At 38.1% G+C, this 21913-nt stretch overlaps 1 protein-coding gene across 1 annotated transcript in view; it reads right to left on the bottom strand.

Moving 5' to 3' along the window:
- Window positions 1-21913, bottom strand: part of LOC131065139 (choline monooxygenase, chloroplastic) — a 201685-nt gene that overhangs the window by 52309 nt on the left and 127463 nt on the right. The window contains exons 4-6 of the mRNA XM_057999568.2: window positions 16348-16422; window positions 16029-16241; window positions 15681-15776 (exon numbers count right to left, since the gene is read on the bottom strand). Of these exons, the coding sequence (XP_057855551.2) occupies window positions 15681-15776; window positions 16029-16241; window positions 16348-16422 (384 nt within the window). The remainder of the gene's footprint in view (window positions 1-15680; window positions 15777-16028; window positions 16242-16347; window positions 16423-21913) is intronic.

The raw sequence follows: 21913 nt of genomic DNA, 5'->3' as shown, positions 1-21913 counted from the left end.
GAAGGGATTGTCAGAATCACTTCGTGGTTGGATCAAAGCATTTGATGATAATACCTTGCAGGACGCCATCAAGAGGGCTAGAAACATGGAGAGTTTAGCCCCTAAAAACAGGTTTCAGTCTAAGAAAGAGAAGAAACCTTTTCAAAAGGAGTGGCCTAAGAAGAACAATATGCACAATGACATTTGAAATGAAATATGAAGAAAAAAGTTATTTTTCATCTGCAAAGAGCATTGGGAACCAGGTCATAGATGTTTGGGAAAAGGAAAGATTCATTATATTGAGGTGTTCTCAGATACTGAGAAGGAAAAGAAGATAAAAGGAGCTAATGGCAGTGAATAGAGTGATTCAGATAGAGAGCATCTAGAGGAGGATGAGCATTCACCCAAGGGGATGAAAGGTGGGACCTTTACTACACTTTTTGGCACTCCTAGATATAAATCTTTCAAAGTTTGTAGGCTTCTACAAGGGCAACAAGTTACAGTTCTAATTGATTGTGGGGCAACGCATGATTTCATTGATTCAACCCTGGTGGGTAAGAGGAGTATATAGGCAGAGGACTTTGAGCACTTCAATGTATTGGTAGTGGATGGCTTCAACATGCCTTGTACCAAACGGGTCCCATAGCTAAATATTACTCTAGGTAATTATACTATAACAACAGATTTTTATGTAGTGGATCTTGGGGATACTAATGCTATTTTAGGTATCTAGTGGCTTCATTCATTGGTAAAAAATTCGCAAAATCTTTAGGCTATGGAATTGAAGTTTAGAGTGGATGGTAAAAAGGTATTGTTGGAAGTATTGTCATTTGATGTCAAGGGCACGCATGTAGGATTATTTATAATTATCATCGATGACAAGATGATATGAAGACCCAACTCGGTAAAGAAGGTTGTCAATTCTTATAAAGAGAAATATATTAATTATGAGTGTAATTGAATATACCACATAATGAGTTCTAAGTATTTTTGCTCAATAATGTGATCTATATTAAATCACTATGAATACTCATTTATACACACTTCAAGATGAGATAAGGATACACTTCAAGAGGAGAGGATTGTTGCTAAGATTTGAAAATAAGACTATTCAATAATGAACAAATAGAAGATTTCTATAGTGAGTATTAAAGAGAATTTGAAGTTGATGATTTGAATCATTCCAAAAGAGGTATCATGGAAACATCCTTGCAAGATGGAAAATAGTCCACAGATTTGGAAGAGGCCGCCAACATAAAAGTAATCGATCATTCTGTTGGTTGAAGATTTTGTACACTTGGCGAAATATACAAAATTGTGGTTTCAACCACAGTGTGTGAGTAAAACTCTCCTAATTAAGGGAAGGCTCCCCCTATCTAACTACAACTTTAAAAATAAAATAGGATGGGACAGCAGTCTTTCTTCTTCTTTCAAGAAAGGCAATATCCTTTTCTATTCACAGAAAAATGATAGCGATTTGATATAAAACAGTAGTAACAACTTTTGAAATGAAATGAGAGAAAAGAAATGAAGTTTCCTGAAAGCTCAAAGACTTCCGTCACTTCCTTCGGGATGGGACAGCAATATCAAGCTCAAAGTCTTGATTATGTGAAGTCCTATCTACCCTTTTCTATACTAATTTTATTAAGAACAAATTATAACAACACAAAGACTGAAATATCTTATTCTTTCTACGCAAGACAGCAAGAACAAGTGTGAGCTCAAAGACTCACAGCTATTTCTCATAAAATCTACTTACTTCTAAACTCTGTTAAGAACAAGTGTAAGCACAAAGTCTTACAGCTTTTTCCCAATAGAACTTCTACTTTAACTAAATTAATCTCCAATACTTGCAGCTCAAAGACTGCAAATCAGATTCGATTAAGTTCTCAAAGAAACACTTGCAAGAAAGGTAATATGGGACACAAACTCAAGAATGTAGCACAAAGACTCAAAGCTTGAGCAATTTTCTTTTATTCCTTTCAATTCTTCAACTTACACATAAAAGCTCAAAGACTTATTTGCTGCAAATTTGGCAGAGTTTTTGCTTGCTTTCCAAAAGATAAATATTACAATAGACCCCTCAAGTATTTATAGAAGAGGAGCCTTGAGAAAAAGGTGGGAGGATCCTAACTAACTTGAGAGATTCTCTCAACCACCAAGACTTATTCAATAACTAACTATGACTTATTCCAACTACAGTCCTAATTGAACACAACTTGTAGTTGCTTTACATGTAATTACAAAAGTGCAAGTAATGAGTTAACTTGCAATTACAAAGTTATTTTTTTTACATGTAACTTGTCAAAACAAAAACTACAACTAAGAGATTACAATTCTGAAAAAAACAACTAAGTGTTGAAAAACACTTAAGATGCAGTATGTGAAGACATGAATCCTTCGAACTTCTGGATGATCATTCGTAGCTCGGCAGGATTCGATTCGTGGGTGTTCTTGGCAACAACCATGGTCTTCACAATGGTATCATGACATCGAAGAAGCATGGAGTTGTTCTTCTCCAAGATGGACTGGATTTCGTGCAAAAAGGTTTGATGTTTTATCAGAGCCTGAATTGAAGCAGCTGAGAATTGTTCGCTCCAACATTCATTATGAATCCTCATATGTAGATCTGCAAGAACTTCTTCTTCTGGTACCAGCTCTCCATTCTGACTCATTATGTTGCAAGAAGCCTTCTCACAATGGGAAACAATACCTTGAAATACTGCACCCCGCAATCTCATTGCATCATCAATCTCCTCAATGAGGGATTTGAGAACAAGAGCTTTATTCTCCAGAAGTTCTTCAAATTCCAAGTACATGACCCTGGAAGAAATAATGGCATGCTCTTGAAGAACGCTCAACTGTTGTTGGGGCATGGTGCGGCAGATTGTCAAACTATCTTCAACCCTTTCCAGATTTTGTTCGAAAGTGTTGGAGGTATGAATCAATTTCTCTTCAGTGGCCTCCAACTTAGACATCATTTGGAAAATGTCTTTCAATACTTGTGCACATAGATCATGAAGTTGATCCACCCAACAATCCAATGCTTGTACTTTTTGAGCAGCTCTTTCAACTTCCTGAATTGGTTCTTGGGAACCGGAAGAACTTGTAGGATTATTCCCTTCACCAGCAGGTTTTGTAATTTTATGAACAGCTGCAACAAGTTGTCGGTTCTCCTCTTCTAGCTTGTCTTTCTTTGCTAGAAGTTCGTCATACCGCTGCACTAGTGAGGCTACAAATTGTTGAGCATCATGTTTGACCACTTCATGCGTTTGTTTGCCCAATTCTATCCTTGTAACCCTGTAATCAGCAACTTGCATTCCTCACATGGCTTATCCGCAAGGGACTAACCAATTTCTGCCACTTTCATCTTATTGCTATCAATAGTCACTCTTGAGATTGTCTTGGCCTTTTTAGCAACCTTGGGCCTAGACTGTTTGAGTTGCTGATAGTCAAAGACATTAGGAGAGAGTTCCTGCTTCTTCCTCTTTGGAGTAAAAGAACTAAGCCATGGAGGTAAAGCAACTAGTTCTCCTTGAGTAGCTGCTGAAAGCGAAGGAGAAGCAGTTTATGTTTGAACAGTCGCAGTCACCCTGGGAGGAGTATCTGTTTGGATGGCGACCATGGTTTGCTCAGTAACCAATGGGCATGAAGATTGCCTCGTAAATTCTTCAAAGCCAGAAGTGGAGGTATCAATTTCTGACAACTGGATACATGCAGGAGTATCCTCAGGAATTTCTAGCACACCCTTTTGTTGATGATCAGGAGGCGGCTCGAATGCTGAAATAGAAATGGCATTCTGAGGAGACTCTTCCACTATTATGTCAGGAGGAGAAAGAGGTGTCTCAATGGAAACTGAGAAAGGAATCTCATGAGGTGAGTCTGAAGCTAGAGACTTAGGAGCATCATTAGATTGTTGTCCTTCTGGATTATCAGGATCGATCACATGAACATGAAACCGGGACTTTTCCTTTCCATGAACTGTCGCCTCCTCAGGAGGAAGCACTATTGCCCGACTAACCCGTAACTTGATTCTGGTGCCAGAAGATGATGCACCTTCCTTGTTGTCAATCTGAATCTCAGACTTACGTCCAAGAGGCCCCGTAGAGTCATCTTCTTTCCCAACCTTGATCTTGATGAGTCTGACACCATTACTTTTGAGCCAAGTGTTGGTGTTAGCCAAGATAGGCTGAAATCTTTCAAGAATGGACATGCATTCTTTGTATGACCATTGGATTAAAGGAAGTGGAGCTTCTTCAACCCTTCGTGAAATATATTCAGGATCAAGTACATGCCCATCATCAATCATCCCTTGTGGAATATCCACCAAGTTCAAATCAATAACCTGCTCAACAGTAAGCCTGCAGTAATCCATCTTGAGAACCTCCACTTCTGTACGAAGATCTACCCAGATATCCTCAATACGATGCACGTGTATGAAAGATTTCTTGATTTTTTCCTTCATACCCCGGTAATCAAAATCTGCCCTAAACTTAAACCTTTTGAGTTTAATCTCTTGCATCTCAGTCTCCATAGCTTTGCCTTTGACGGATGTGACAAGAGAATACCGGCCAATTTTCAATGGGTTTGTTGTAGAAATCCCCATTCTGACCTTATGTCTGACAGACTGATGAGCGTGCACAGCCATGATCTGTCTTCCCAACTCCATAAGTATGATCTTATCAGTCGGGTATCTAGGGAGCATGTATGGTTGCCCACTATAGCATCCGACTCTCATATAGGTAAAGCTCGGGAATTGAAGAAACCAGCACCCAGACTCATTCACTCTTTCCCATGCCTCATCTCACACCCTTCTGTTCTTTAGAGTTCTGTCAAACTGGCACATGAAGTAACCGAAGAATGCATCTTGAACTATCCTTTGAGATTACCATATAAAAAGGTGTTGGTGGTATTCTGAAGACTTTCTCAATTGTATCTGCATCAAGGCGGATTATTGTTTCACCATCATCATTTTGAATGGTTCGTCTCCTTGTTAAAGCAATGGGCACAAGCGAGAACAAATTCAGGTTCTAGGGAAGCCACTGGAAAAGAGGATGCGTGATGGATGTGGCTGTCCAACAGCCACTACATATTACTATCATGTGGATCCTCCACTCTCTTGACAAATTCTGACATGTCCACATGTCCTATCTCCGTATCTTTTATGTGATCCAAAGGAGAGGAAACTTGCGAAGGTGAAACTTCATTCTGGTACTTGTCATATTTATACTTCATCTTCTTTGGAATAGGAGAGGATGGTAAATCTAACATTGAAGGACAACCTGGTATACTGCGATGAAGACTTAAAAGTGTTAAGGCAACATCATAATCAGCTGTAACTAACATTTTTCTTTCTTCAAATGGGAAGAACTCCAAACCTTGCACTTCACGTTTTTGTGAGAGAAAGATGGGAAATAAATGGGAAATGCTAGGAATCTTGACTTTGACCAATTTCGGATCTTGGGAAAATTTTACAAGTATACAAGTTGGGAAGAATGCACATGCAATCAGATTTTTAAAACCCGAATGCAAGTATACTTGTAAAACGGAAAATGGAGAAATGAGTGAAAAAGGAGAATGCGGGAAATGACATGAACAAAAAGTACGAATATAGGCGATATGGATGGATAAAAATGGAAAGATTTTGGGAATGACATTTTCATGAAAATGGGAAGAACTTTAAACATGTAATCCGGTTCTAATAAATGCACCATCATCACCTGGACATGATGATTGCATGCAAAAGGAATCTGCCATTAATTGAATATGTGTCGACATGGCTGCCACTTGGCAAGAAACCCTTGGAGAGAGAATCTTTGACTCTGGAAACATTTTCTTGAAGTTTTTGAACTTTCCTTGCTTTTCAACAATTTTTCAACATCTCCTTTTTTTTAGGAATCTTCCACAAAACTAGGGTTTTGGTCGAGAAGAGAGGAAATTCTCCTACGAATCCAAATTTGCAAAAATTTTGAAATTCAGACGAGATTTGGTATCTAAAAATGGTTTTTTCAAAAAAAATTCCCGAGGGGATTTTCCTACTTTTCAATCCATCCTTGACCCTCAATTTGCCCTTTGTCTTGGAGAAATTTCTTCATTCTTGACCTGAGCGTGGAATCCAGCCGGTGAAGAAAATTTCATCTTGAAGCTTTTATCCTTGCCATGGGTGCTATTAACACTTCGTGATGGAAATTTGTTTTTGAAGTGTCTTTCCACGCCCATCTCCTTTTAATACCTTTTCCTTGTGCATGGGCGCCATTTTTGTGTCAAGGAAGAATTTCCTTGTTTTAGCCAAATAAGCAAACATCAGGAAAAAATCGCGATCAGCCGCGATTAAATGGCGATCGGGAAGGTGTTGACGTGTATTTTGTACACTATCAAACACAGAATAAAATACCCAAGGGTACCTTATCCTCTCTTGAATAAAGCCTCCGAATGCTGAAGATGTCGCGAAAAGGTTCAATCGGGATGACATCAAGGTTCTTGTATGTAGGTTCTCTACGTGTGGATATGCTCTCTGTGGTATGATGTGATTTGCTGGAATCACAAGGGGACTTACATTTGATGATTGAACTTCTGATCTGCTTTGAATATTGTTGGAACACAGGCTCTTACTAGCTTAGACTTGAAAAAAAAAAGGAAAAAAGATGAGGGCGAGGAAGGGATCTAATCCTAACACTAAGAATGTAGGAGCAATGATTGATCTTTGATAAAATTCTAACTAAGTCTTGTTTTGACATCCCAGGAACATCTCCACAAGGTTAGTGCGATCTTCGAAGGAAAGCTTTATGATGTTCAAATTATCACTGCAGGCATAGACACCATCAGGTTGATGCATATCAATGAAAAAGCGACAATTGAAGTTAAGCTTAAGCTGAATGATTCCAGTTGACTACACAAGGCAAGTCTGCAATCAACAAATTGCTAGTAGTATGGATATACGAATTCCACCATCAATCAAGCACATTTCTTCCACTCATCTAATAACATGAAATCAAATATGAGAAGTATAGAGACCATGCAAATTGTCGAATCGACCCATAAATTTAACCATTTCTTCAATGAAGTTACAAGTCTTTTACAACAACACCTTGGCAACAATCTTTGCCTTCTCTCTCTACTCTACTCTAATTGCTATTCTATCAACTAGCTAATCACCTTCTAACTACTCTCTATCTGTCTTCTAACTGCTTCCAACTATATTCTAACTATTTCTAATTGCCTTTACAAAATGAAATGCCAGGGCTTATATAGTGCCCTCAATACAATTCGATGGCTTAGATCAATTCGAGATCAATGGCCAAGATTCAACAATGAAAACCCTAATTAGGGTTTGTTACAACCATTACATAACATTTAATGCTTGACCAATGATAAAATTGTATTGCTTGGACACATGTCCTCTCTAGAAAATTCCACCAATGGATAGCTGGGGTAGGTACATCGGAGTTTGTGCCACCTTCCATGAGTTAGGTACATTGAATCTGGAAATGTTGAGGTGGACCACACTGACTGGAGAAGTTATGACTAGGATGCCACCTCATCTGATACTTGTAACTTGGTAGATATTCAACTTGATGTTGTTGAGAAGCTATCTTTAATTAACTCTTCTGAAATTATCTGCTTCTTCAACGAACCCTTTGCTCTGACTTCTTGTGTCCTTGATTTGCAGGATGATGATGTACCTCGCCTTGGAATGCTGGATTGGAAGAGGTCGCCCTTATCTTGATGATGCTGGATCGAAGAAGGTTGTCCTTGTCGATGCTAGACTGGAGGAGGTCGCCCTTGTCCTTGCTTGATCGTCCTTGATGAGAACCTGCCGACTTGTAGATCCTCCGGGCTTTGGAGTCGCCATCTTGATACCTACACAACATTTCAAAATTAGTAATATATCTTGAAATCTAAAAATTAAACTTTAAAAGGAAGATTCAAGATTTTAATTAGGAAACTTCATGATAAATCTTGAGTTATCATTTCCTAATTAACCATGTAATACTTAGATTTTTCCAAAAAATGTCTAAAAAAATCAAACATTGAATAAGGGTGTCAAGATGATTTTGCCATACCTCCTCTTGAGAATTAACTCTAAGAAATGATGTAAAAATAGATGAATTTTGCTAGGCAAAGTGTAGATCAAAGCTCTCCCTTGGATAAAATGCACCTCCTTTAGCTTGAAAAAGAACTCCACCTTCCTCTTCAAAAATCTGGAAATTCGCCTTCAAATACCTTCAAAATATCTGGAATTTATCCTCCAATCTAGCAAGAAATATGCCTCTCCAATAGCCTTCAAGATGAATTTCGCCTTCCTTAGTCTCCACACTTGGTAGAAATTCGCTCCACACAAGCTAGATTTCGCACCTCCTTCCTTGCTTCTCCAAATCGCACTTGAAAAAATGAGTGAATGATTTGAATAATGAAAAACACACCCCAAATATATAGAGCGCTCACCATTTCACCTCCCCATAGGCCGACTTGATGAAAATAGGCCAAAAAATAAATAAAACTAAAAAGGAAGAGGCCGACTTAATTAAGCAATAAAAAATGATACCTCAAGCGCTCTTCTTTTAAATTTTAAATTAATAATAATTAATTTCGAAATGCCTCAATTAATTTAAAAAAAACGATTTTCCAAGGCTCAAAATTAATTATTAAATGCTATGCGCTTTTCATTAAATGCCAATTTAATTAGAATTTTTTAAAAATATTTCGAAGTTTTTTGGCGAACTTGGCATCTAGTGCGATTTGCTAAAATAAGGCCAAAAAATAATGAATTTTGATAACTTCGCTCTGGTCCCTTGGAGAGGGACAGGAGCGCCTTTTCACTTTTGTCCTCAATCCTTCATTTTTTAATTGCCAATTCACGTTATGGGGCTAGCAATGATCCCTTTCGTCCCTTCAATGCATGTTCAACTCGTTTTTTGCAAGGCAAAATTGATGTTCTAGAGATTTTCGCCCTGGTCCTTCAGTGAGGGACAGGAGCGATTTTGCAAATCCAAGCTTATCCGTCCTTTGTTAGCCTTCCAAATTATATTCAATGGATAAATGATGTTTTCCTTGGTCTCTTCAAATCATAAAATTGTCTCGATCCTACAAGAACAGTGCAAATTTGAAATTCAAGCTCCGGTCCTTCAGTGAGGGACAAGAGCGAATTTTGTCTTCTAGGCCAAAATGCTTCACTTTTCACCATGAAATGTGTTGGCTAAGGAAGATATCATCTTGTTACACGCCATGAATAAGAGTTCAAGTCTAAGAAAGGTCTAAAATTGTGCATATAAAGAAAATCGCTCTGGTCCCTTGGTGAGGGACAGGAGCGCTTTTACCTTTGTAGACAAAAACTCCATCATTTCATTGTCAAGTCTGGATGCTCTATCATGCTCATTTCGTCCTTCACCATGCCTTTGATGTTCCAATTTGACCAAACAAGGTCAGGAATGACTCAAATAAGCCTTTTCGCCCTGGACCCTTGGAGAGGGATAGGAGCGCTTTGCCTTGGTCCCTTGGAGAGGGACAGGAGCGAAATTCGCTCTGGATCCTCAATGAAGGACAGGAGCGAAATTTGACTTTTTGAACTCTCTATCAGGATAATTTGTATGGAATATAACATTTAAGTATAAGTGACATTTCCCTCTATCTTTCTTCATTTCCCTCTATCTTTCTTCTTTTCCATATATACTTTCAGGATGTTTGAGAGTGGTTTCAGACCTCTAGGAGTTATATTGCAAAATCTAGTTTTTTGAGGTTTTTCAGTTTCCAGACTTAGTCAAATTTCAGGATCAGGACATCCCAGACTTAGCCAAATTTCAGGATCAGGACTTCACTCCAGCAGGACCTATTATCCTATTGATCTCCCCGACAGCACTCAAAAAGGCAAAAGCCAACTGACAAACCCTAAAAGACCTAAAAAAAACAAACCCTAAAAAGCAAAAAAACAGGGGTCCCCATTTGCAATGGGGCGATGTGTGAAAACGTCACAACAGAAGGTTGCCAATTTTTTCCCCCAAAATATCGCAAAAAAGCAGTCAACGATTTTTTCAGGTTTTTCAACGTTTTTTTCCCGATAAATCGCAAAACATTCGCAGGAATAATCTGAAAAAAAACACAAATAAGGAAACCCGCCGTGCGAAACCCTAAAATATGATAAAAGGGTGCCAGAACATGTAAAAAAAAATCCAACGACATGGGGTTGCAAGTCAAGATTTTCATCCAGGTCTGTAGAATTTGTCACAGTCGCTCCATCAAGTGAGTCAAAATCTACTCAGAAGGGAAGTCGGGAAGGCATATGGCAAAAAAAAAAGTTTGAGAGACATGATATCATCTACTACAAAAGGAAAGATCTACTTGGTGAGTGATTCAAAGCTGAAGGAAAAGATTTTGAGAGACATTCATGACACCCTACTTAGAGGACATCCAAGGTACATCAAGACCTACAAGTAGTTTAGAGAGAGATCCTCTTGGAAGGGTATCAAGGATGATGTCTTGCAATGTGTACAAGAGTGCTTGACTTGTCAGCAAAACAAGTTAAAGCATACTTTCCCATCAGGGTTATTGTAATTTGTAGCCATTGTATATTCTTGAACAAAAGTGGGGAAGCATATCAATTTACTTTAATACAAGTGTACCAAAGGTGCAAAGCAGAAATTATATTTTTGTGGTAGTTGACCAGTTGACTAAGCTTGCACACTTCTTTTCCATTTCATCTGAGTATAAGGCACCCCAATTGCATATTTGTTTTTCAGGGAGGTGTTCAATCTCCATGGTTTGCCTAAGAATATTGTCAGTGATCGAGATAGTAGGTTCCTCAATGCTTTTTAGCAAGAGTTATTAAGGTTTACTGGCACAGAGTTGACCCCGAGCACAAGCTACCACCTTCAAATAGATGGGTAAACAAAGATTGTTAAAAAATGGGTGGAAGGCTATTTGCAATACCACCTATCACATGCCGATTGGAATGACTCATTTCAAATCATTGTATGGATATGACACTACATCTTTCATAGATTTGGATTTTGGTGACTATGGAGTCAAGAGAGCCAAGATATCCTTAAGACACTTAAGGATGATATTCAAAGTGTCCAAAATCAGCAAAAGATAGATATAGATAGGCATAGAGTTGAGAGATGTTTTGAGGTGGGTGACATAGTTTTCTCGTGCCTTCAAAAATACAGACACTCTTCTTTGAAAATGTAATAATCCTTGAAAAACATATTAGATCAGATTTAAAGACTTTCCTTTTACTTCTAGCTCAGATTTGAATAAATTGGAAAATAGAGAAATCAGGTACAGCAAAATGTTCACCAAAAACATAACAAACTAAAACTCAACCTTATGCAACTAATGTACAATGTCTATTACAGATTTTAACATGAATTTAAATCATCTTTGCTGTCAAATACATCAGATAACAGCAATGAACATCTGCTACAAAATACATTAAACCAACTCAAAAATTTGGAATCCAAACACGCAAGGAAATAGCTGCAACTTCTCAATAAACTTCCCAAACTTCTTACGATCGATCTCAACAACAAAACACATAAAATAACACCTCCAACATCAGCAAAAGAACAACAATATATGCTGTTATTGACAGCAATGCAAACTGAAATACAAATCCCAAATATGCACCTAAACTCCTACAAAACTCTTGCAAACTACCAATGAAAAACAATGTAACCGAAAAGCATTCAGCATAAATACAACCTCTGGACGAGATTGCTCCTAAAGACCCTTTGGACCACCGCCTTTGAGCCTCAAATAGGGAATTTATTTAATTTAAATATCTTTGGTGGGAAAATAATCTGTGACTTAACCAAGTCACCAAATTTGATATTATCTCCAAAACTATCAGCCAGTGTTACCCAGAAACACGTTTCCGGCTTCAAGGCACCCGTTTTGAAAACGGAAACAGTTTCGGGGACTCGGGGACGGCCGGAAACGTTTCCAAGCTGTCCCCGATCCTCGAAAATTTTCGGAAACCGTCCCAGAAACTCAGGGACGATCAACTTTTTCCCCGAGGACCGTTGACATCCCCGGGACGACAGGGGACGCCCAAGTCGTCCCCTAGCCATCCCGAGGACGTTTAGCCATTTCCGGCTATAAGGCAATTTAAAAAATAAATTTTAAAAATTCAAAAAAATATTATTATTCAAGTTTGAGAGCAATTAATTGTTTTTTTAAAAACTCAAATCCCTGATTATTATAATAATTTTGAAAAAAAAAAGATTTTTTTTAATTTAAAAAAAAAAAAGATTTTTTTTAATTTTTTTAAAAAAAATTTAAAATATTTATTATAATATTTATTATTTATTAATAATTATTAAGAAATAATAAATATTATAATAATTTTATAATTTACAATTTACAAACTATGAATTTAATATTATCAATATATATAATATATTATAGTTTGATTTCGTCGATTATAGTTAAAACTTAGAGTTACATTTGTATTAGTAATATGTGATATCAATACATGTTATATCGATATCATATATTGATCATTCTCACTCGAGCTCTCGGGCTTTAACACATAAGGCAAAAAAAAACTTTAAAACATAAAACAAAAAAATAAAGACTAAGAGTGTTGGGCATGCGACGATAGGCAAGGAGGATTTGACGGCAACGAGAGAAATTCATGCAGACAGACTAGGGTTTGAATACTCAAGAGAGTATATATATATATATAGTCGTCCCCTGCCGTCCCTTGTTTCGAGTAAAAAAATAAACATCCCGAAAACCCGTTTCCCCGTCCCCCTGTCCCAGAAACTCGGGGTAACATAGCTATTGGCTGCTCCTGATTTTCTATTTTGAGCCTATTGACTTACTATTTTTAGACAACTAGACTTACTAAAAATAGTGAGTGCTGTTTTTTGAAAATCTTTAAAAAGGGACATGACAGAAGAAGAGTGGTGTAAGTCTCGCTTTTGTGGACTTCAGGATTATTTGGGGATGGTGAGGTATCTTATGAGCTAGAGCTGCCGGAAAATAGAAAGAGTCATGATGTGTTCCACATTTCATACCTCAAAAGGGCACTTGGGCAACATGTCACATCATCACATGAGCTTCCACCTTTGGATGAGGATGGCATATTGGTTTTGGTTCCTAAAGCTATTCTAGATGTCAGAGAGAGGAGATTGAGGAGAAAGGTAATTAAGGAGTATCTTATTAGGTGGACAGACTTGCCCATAAAAGATGCCGCTTGGGAAGGTGAACAAATTTTGCAGCATCCTAATCTACGATTGTTAAAGGACAAGCAATTTTGAGAAGGGAGGACCGTAATGTCTCCGTTAGAGGAGTAGTCGAAGGTGACCACTTAGCCTATTTTAATCCCATAGGCTGAAGTTAGACTATAAGGGAATAAATCTAATTAATTATTTAATGTTATCCAATAAAGCACATTTAACGGGTAACTTTATTGAAGTGATATAAAGTGATTTAAAAAAAAAATTAAAAGGAATTATTAAGTGATTTAATGAATTATTTAAAAGCGGAAATTGAAAAGTTTGGGAAAGTTCTATGGGGTTTTATAAAAGGAAATTTTGGAGCTCATTTCTTTATGCTTGGTTTATTTTCTTATTTGCAGATTTTGGAGAGCTTCTTGTGGGGCAGAAACCCTAGGACAAAACCCCTAAGGGCAATCAATTTCGGTAGTGGAAGACCTACCCTAGCTGGTTACAGGCGGAGTCATATGAATCTCACACTTGGACTCAACGTTGGGAGATTTCTAAATTTGTGAACTCTTATAAAACAAGACAAATTTCTAAATTTGGAAGACTGAAGGATTGCAAGGAAAATATGGATGCCACAATGAAAATAAAACCAGAATATGAAGCGATTTATTATTAGTGTTGGGCACTTGCATTGTAATTATTGAGGTACAAATATAGGAGACAATCATTCAAATCCGGTTGATATTCTCCTAAAAGTTTGTTGAATGATAAGTGTTTGTTGGGCAAATATCAAGTTTCCTAGTTGCTGCACTATCTCTCTTTACCATTAGAAATGATAAACAAATTGATTGGGATTGTGGAGCCTTTTGGAAGTGCTTATGTCTGCTGATGCTTGTCGTCCCTTACAGTTAGGTGGACATAGGAGTTCGAGGGTCAAATAGACTCCATGTGCTGGATACCTGGATGTATTAAAGGTGTTAGCTTGCTGAATGTTAGCATGGGAGATTGATGACCTGCCTTGCACTTTGGTGTAAAGATTATAAGCTGCAACAACCTCAACAAGGGCCTTAAGTCATCTGATGTACATTCCTGGGTGGTCGATGCCGTTTAAGGTGTTGATATCTCTTCTAGCAGGGCCAATATAAGATTGATCAAGAGAAGATTCTATTGCAAAATTGTGCCTGTAAGTTGAAATATTAGAAAGAACACAAAGGAAGCATTCAAGCTGAGTGAATTACTGTGAACATAAAGTGCTGTAACCATTTATTTCTGCTGTAATAAATGTCAGAATACCGAATATTTCAAATACTCTTTAAAAGAAAATTAATGCATCAATGTCAAGTGTTTCAGTACAAATCTTTGTTCTTGAATCTTTCATGTTGCTTATGATATTTGTTTGAAGGCCAAGCATTGTAACTGTTGAATGAAAACTTATTTGCAATTTGAAACACATAACTCTGTAAATAAACCTTACACATGCAACCTGTTGACAAAATGTTTATGGAAACAAGTGCAAAAGTTGGGTGAGAATTATTGGGGGATTTTTCAAATAATGTATGTTGTTGATGAGGAGTCATTTGCACATTGAAGATTGTATAATGAAGTAGATGGAAAAGATGACCTCCAATAATAAATTGACTTTAAATTATTATAATTTTCAACCATATAACTACATTAAGGAATTTCTCAAAATTTCCCAAGAGTCCCAATCCTTCCTACAGGAATTTTTACCTGTCTTAAGCAAAGACATGTAAAAATATATTTTGTACTTCAAGTTCAAATCCATTCATGAATTTCTCTGTTTTAAGGGTTTTCATTGAACCAGAGTTGAACTTAGAATACATCTTATTTAGTTATTTAGGGTCCATATTTTTTTGGCCATGTAGTCCTCATGGCTGGCAAGCTGATAGACTTGGAGCATTTGTCAGCCACCAAATCTACATGACTGGAAAACTAGATTTTACAAAAGAGTATTCTACGATCCAAGTTGTGAACTGCAATTTCATAAAAACATGAAGTACACAATTCTACAATCAACTGATAAAGGATATGTAGAAAAATCGTTGCAAGGGGGCACAAGAAACATAATCAGTTCAAACACAGCTTCAGGGTCAACATGGCAGCAAGAAAGTTTCTTTGTTTTAACTTTCAGTACTATGTTGATTATGGGTTTCTCAATGTAATGGTTATGCTTATCATTAAGTGTTTCAATTTCTATTTTTTCCAGGGAGTATACAATAATTTGATGTATCACATTACATTATAGTTATAATGCTTGTTCTATTGATCTATCAGCCAACGTTCAGCTTTCTAATTACTTCATGATTTGTAAGTTAACTTTGATATCAACACAAGCATGATTTTAAATAGGAAAAAAAATGGATGCAGAAATTTATGATTATGAACCCCAATATGAAATTATAGAAACCCTACGAGCTCTAAAACTCATAAAATATTATAATTTTCTGAGAAATGCTAATCACTTCTATAGGAAATTTATGTATTTGTGTGGGGAGAAAGATCCCACTAACATACTGTTGTAGAGTAAGAGGTAAGATTGAGACCAGCTGCAAGCCCTCCATGTGCATATGGAACATGATAGCCTCCATCTAAATAATTGTCACAGAAAACCTGGAAAGGCAAAGGTATTTAAGTAAGAAACATTGAGGATATAACAGAATAAAGTTATCTATCAAGAATTGTAATAAGATTACACGTTTTATCTAACTAGGATACTTATGTATAATGAATCATTTCATGTCCTTATTAATATGGGTCACACAGCTAGAAGCCTGGATAGAACACAGAAAACCCTACAAAGGCATATCTGACAAAATGTACACCTTTCCCACACTTATGGTGATGTGTTATGAATAATCAAACCTTCCAGTTGCAGTTGATTGTATATTCTCGCCGAGCAATATGTTGCAAGTTCTGATTGATGAAAGCACTCGCCAGTATCTCTGAAGAGCTTCCAAGCCATTCATTTCCAACCACCATGCTATTCTCCATCTCTGAAGTTGTATCCTTATTATCCAAGTTGATTAACACAAACGGTCCCCATATGGCTAGATTTATTGGCAATAATCCAAAATCCTACTTAAACAGAATAAACAAGTTATCATGAAATTAGAATGGTAATAGTAACTAATTATTTATAAGCATGCATTCACTTGTGAGGATAACAATGCTTCAGACGCACGTTAACGTTGAAATTCTGAATTCCCCCTAATCTCGTTGCCTTTTGAAGAACTCCATCAAGACCATAAGTCCATCCCTGTGACATCAACCATAATTACAAACTTTATATCAGAAAAAGAGCCCACAATAATGTAGTTTAATAGATTATCATGAATTCCTATTTGAGGCATTATCAGAGACAGATACCCACAGATCACAATTTTAAAATATAGACCTGACTGCTGGTTTGAATAAGTGCATACACAACTTTTAGTATAGTGCCTCTCCTTACACTAAAAAGGAATGTCACTTGAAAATCATAAGTACATATCGTACATATGAACAGATTAGCACTCCATATGGCATGAAATGTGAATATGAAATTTGAAATGAACAGAGAAAAGAAATATAATTATCATATCTCTATCAATGAAATCCATATTCTTCTAATAGAGACATGGTAGCATATTGACAAATGAACATTTTGAATGACTCAAACAGAAGTGCATTGAAACAGATACTTCATCAAAAATGGACAGAGAAAGTTTTCAAGATCACATGATTGTAATATCCCACTAATTTTTTTTTTTGATTTTTCAGGCCAATAACAATTCATCCACAACAAATAACCCGTTAAGGTTAGAGGAATAAACAAAGCAACTGAAAGGGAACCCTTCCACCTTTTGTTCACCGAGAGCCCAGACTGGGAGGGTGAGAGCATACGGTGTTCCGGAAATCGTCAGCATCAATAATCAAACTGAAAATTACAATGCATGGGCGGCAAGCCAGCCCCTTCTGCTTATCCAGCAGGATAGAAACTAAACTCTTGGCGGTGAACCGACCAAGGAAAATTACAAGAAATTAAAGTTCAATCACTCTACCGCGTATTTCAGCGGGAGGACATTACATTAAACAATCACTCTACCACATATTTCAGCGGAGGACCATAGTATTGAACTTATCACTTGACCACTTATTCAGCGGGAGGACTGATTACAAAAACTGAATTACAAAACTTAGAAGGCGGCAAGCCAGCCTCTTCCACTTATGCAGTGGGGATTACAAATGAAAGCAAATAGAATGGGATGATCAGTACTACTGAAACAACCTTACAATATAGAGATGAGATGAGAAGATTAAATGCAGATTTCAACAACAATTACTGTAATTTTCTGTTACACTGATCTGCACGCTGAAAGTACAGTTTCAGTAGCCCATGGAAATATCAAAACACTCATAACTCACTCAATTTTTACCCGAATTGATTCAAACCAATCCCAATCCCACCGTATATCCAATGCAATGACAACTAATCAAAGCCACAACCCAAAATAGCCCATTTTTATTTTGCACGCATCCCAATGCAACACAGAAAACCCACGCCTAGACTAGGAATTTCGATTTTGTCTAATAAAATCATTGCTCAAACAAAATAGCTAGAAACTCACACAATGTATCGCCATGGCATAGAAGGAAGAATGAGCCGGTACCCAAATGGATGGAGTCGCCTGGTTGAGAGGTATGAGCAAATTTCACTTTCAGCAGTCCGCGACCAGCAACCAAAAAACAGTCAAATCCATCATCAATCACTCCATAATTCTGCAACTCATTAACCAATCTGCAATGGGAACACAAGGGCACGGCTAGGTACTATATTGCAAGTACGAAACTGAGACTCAGCTAGGAAGCCAACTTCGAAGCTCAGATTTTCAGTAGCCAAACCGGCAGCATAACGATGCAATTTTCAAAGATAGTGCAAATGGGAGCCCAAGCCTCTTATTTATAACTTCACTCATCAAATTCAAATGCCATTCCTCCAAATTCCACGCCTTGCATTTGAATTTCATTTCACCCAAGTGTAGCGCCACTTTTCCCAAGTCAAACCCCACGCCAAAAAGGGAAGGGACCCACGTTAATTACTTGGCGAATAATGGAGATGCACTAAAACATAACATTCTTCTCAAATATTTCGCCATTCCATATTACACGAGTTTCGCCAAACAATTAGGATAAAATAGGCATTAATCCCAAATTTAATAAATCAGTCGTCAATAATCAGATTAATTAAATATTAAACCTTAGGATAAGGAATTAATATTCAATTATTTCGCATATGACTCCCGTACTGATTATCAACACTACTAGGATGAAACTAAGTCAGGACGACCTCAAAACTGCTGCAGAATAAGAACCCTATCCACTGCCAAAAATAGAATTGTGCCACACAACCACTTACTAAAAATAGTAAGTCAAGAATTAATGCTCAGAAAAGTATGATCATCGCGTCCAGAGGCAAAGCAAGGAGGGCTCAGTAGGACAGTGGCACCAGAATGGTCATTCCCTGACTTACTAAAAATAGTAAGTCCTCGTTTCATCAATGCTAGACCCTCATTCCTCATTCCACCTAGCCTACGGGTCTCAGGAATAGGCTAATGGACCATTGAAAGAGCATCAATGAGAAGGGGACATTACAGTCTGCCCTCCCCAAAATTGCTTGTCCTCAAGCAACTGTAAGGCTGGATGCAATAAAATCTCCTCATTCTCCCACGTAGCATCCTCTGCTGGTAGATTCTTCCATTTGATCAAGTATTCCCTGATTCTCCTCAAAGTTCGTTCCCTGAATTCAAGGATAGCTTCTAGAACCAAAACCAACTCTCCCTCCTCATCAAGTGGAGGTAACTCAGCTGAAGCAACAACATTATGTCCCAAAGCCTTCTTAAGGCGAGACACATGAAATACATTATTGATCCTGCTGCTTGCTGGTAATTCCAACTCATAAGCCACTTCTCCAACCCTTCTGCTGACTCTGAAAGGCCCATAGAATCGAGGTTTCAATTTCTCAACCCCACTCTTCTTGAGAGTAGACTGTCTGTAGGGCTGGAGCCTCAAATAAACCATGTCGCCCACCTCAAAGGTGCGCTCAATATGCTGTTGATCAGCATACAACTTCTGCTGATTCTGTGCATGCTGGAGATTGTCCCTCAAAATTCTCAGAATTTCCTAACTTTGGTGCATCATATCCTTTGTCTGAGGGGTTCTGCTATCACCAAATACCAAGTCTGCGAAGCTAGGAGCTTCATAACCATATAGTTCCATGAATGGTGACATCCGGATGGACATGTGATAGGAAGAATTGTAACAATATTCCCCTAGGTGAAGCCATCTCACCCAAGTATTCTGCTAGTCCGAGACATAGTTTCTAAGATAACCTTCCAACCACTTATTCACTATCTCGGTCTATCCATCAGTTTGAGGGTGATAACTGGTGCTTGGAGTGAGCACAGTACCACACAATCTGAAAATCTCCTGCCAAAAAGCACTTAGGAACTTGCTGTCCCTATCACTCACAATGTTCTTTGGTAAACCATGCAATCTGAACACCTCCCGAAAGAACACTTCAGCAACTTGTGCTGCTGTAAAAGAGCTGGTAATGGCGAAGAAATGAGCAAACTTTGTAAGTCTGTCCACCACCACATAAATACTATCCTTTCCTTGAGCCCGAGGCAACCCCGTGATGAAATCCATGGAAATACTTTCCCATTTTTGACCAGAGTGTGCTCAGCCTTGTTCTTCTGACATGTATGACACTCTTTAATGTACTTCAAAACATCATTTTTAAGCCCCTTCCAAGAGAATCTCTCCCGAATCTGTCTGTATGTCTTGAAATAACCTTGGTGACCAGCAAGGGGAATGTCATGGAAAGTCTTCAAAATCTTTTCTTTTAACTTAGATTCAGGTACTATGAAGATTCTTCCCTTGTACAGTATCAATCCCTCAACCAATTTGTACCTTTCATCATGAAAAGTACCTTCTATAAGACTGATTGCAAACTGATTTTTGGCATAATCAGCAAGCAATAACTCTCTCCAACCAGCAGTAAGCTCGAAGAGTGAGATCAAATGGGGCCTCCTGGATAAGGCATCTGCCACCACATTGTTTTTCCCTCTAACATACTCAATATCAAAGTCGTAAGCTTGTAGCTTACTCACCCATTTCTGCTATCTCTCATTCAGATCCTTCTGGTGCATGAAGTGCTTAAGACTGTTGTGGTCAGTCTTAACAATGAACTTACTTCCCACCAAATATTGACTGAATTTTGCAAGTGCATGCATTATGGCAAGCATTTCCTTGTCATAAATGGAATATAGTCTCTCAGGACCTCTCAACTTTCTGCTCTCAAAAACTATAGGGTGCTTATCCTGCATGAGGACCGCACCAACACCTTCTCTAGATGCAGCACATTGTAGCTCAAATGGCTTGGTAAAATCGGGCAATGCTAAAACTGGGCAGGAGCTCATGATCCTCTTAAACTGCTCAAATGTTGTATGTGCCTTTTCGTACCACTCAAAAGCCCCTTTCTTGGTAAGATCTATAAGGGGGGCAGCCAACTGAGAGTATCCCTTTACAAACCTCCGATAGAATCCACACAATCCCAAAAATCCTCTCAAATGTGTTATGTTTTCGGGAGTAGGCCAATCAATGATAGCCCTAATCTTTTCAGGGTCTACCTTCACACCACCTGCACTGATGATGTGACCAAGGTAGAGCAACTCTTCCATCCCAAATTCACATTTGGATTCTTTGGCAAACAGGGATTCAGATTCTAGTATGCCCAACACTTCATCCAACTGTTGAAGATGCTCTTTCCAAGATCTGCTGAAAATTAGGATGTCATCAAAAAATATCAAAACAAACTTCCTCAACTGTTCTTGGAAGATTATGTTCATGCATGACTGGAATGTAGCAGGAGCATTAGTCAAACCAAAGGGCATGACTAAGAACTCAAAGTGCCCAAAGTGGCACCTGAAAGCAGTCTTCTCCACATCTGAAGCTCTCATTCTAATTTGATGGTACCCCAATCTGAGGTCAATCTTGGAAAAGAACACTGCCCCATGTAGCTCGTCAATGAGCTCATCAATCCTCGAAATAGGATACCAATTCTTGATGGTTTTCTGATTCAGCGCTCTGTAATCCACACACGTGCATGGTCCCATCCTTCTTTCTCACCAAAACAACAGCCAAAGCAAAGGGGCTTTTGCTAGGCTGAATGTAACCCATGTCAAGCAATTCCTGAATTGCTTTCTCGATCTCATCTTTTTGCTTTTTGGGGTATCGGTAAGGAGTAGTCATGACTGGCTTAGCTCCTTCCTCAAGCTCAATAATGTGTTCAGCACCTCTTTCAGGAGGTCTGCCAGGAGGTGAATTTTCGAACACCTTGCTTCTCTTAGTTATCAAGGCTTGAATGTCTTTAGGATACTTTCTGTGCTCTTGTTGTGGTTCTGAAGGTATTACCATGATCTTGCTCTTATCCTTGACCATTGCTGAAATGACTGAGGAATAGTTGCCCTTATCCACCAATGGATTGGAAGGCATTATCAAACACTCCGCTGCCCACTCCACCTGATTATGGCGGATCAGCCTTTCCATTCTTTTCAAGGATACAACCTTAAGTCCCCCATGCGACATTCCTCTCAAAACTACCTTCTTCCCTTCAGACATGAATTTCAGCTCCATGGTTTGTAGGTTTAGTGTGATCTCACCAAGAGATCTCAGCCATTGAATCCCGAGGACTGCATCATCAGTCCCTC

The sequence above is a fragment of the Cryptomeria japonica genome, chromosome 5 (genome assembly GCF_030272615.1).
Source record: "Cryptomeria japonica chromosome 5, Sugi_1.0, whole genome shotgun sequence".
In the NCBI taxonomy this organism is placed as follows: domain Eukaryota; kingdom Viridiplantae; phylum Streptophyta; class Pinopsida; order Cupressales; family Cupressaceae; genus Cryptomeria; species Cryptomeria japonica.
Note: the sequence above shows the minus strand (reverse complement) of the source record. Positions and strands in the feature narration are given on the sequence as shown.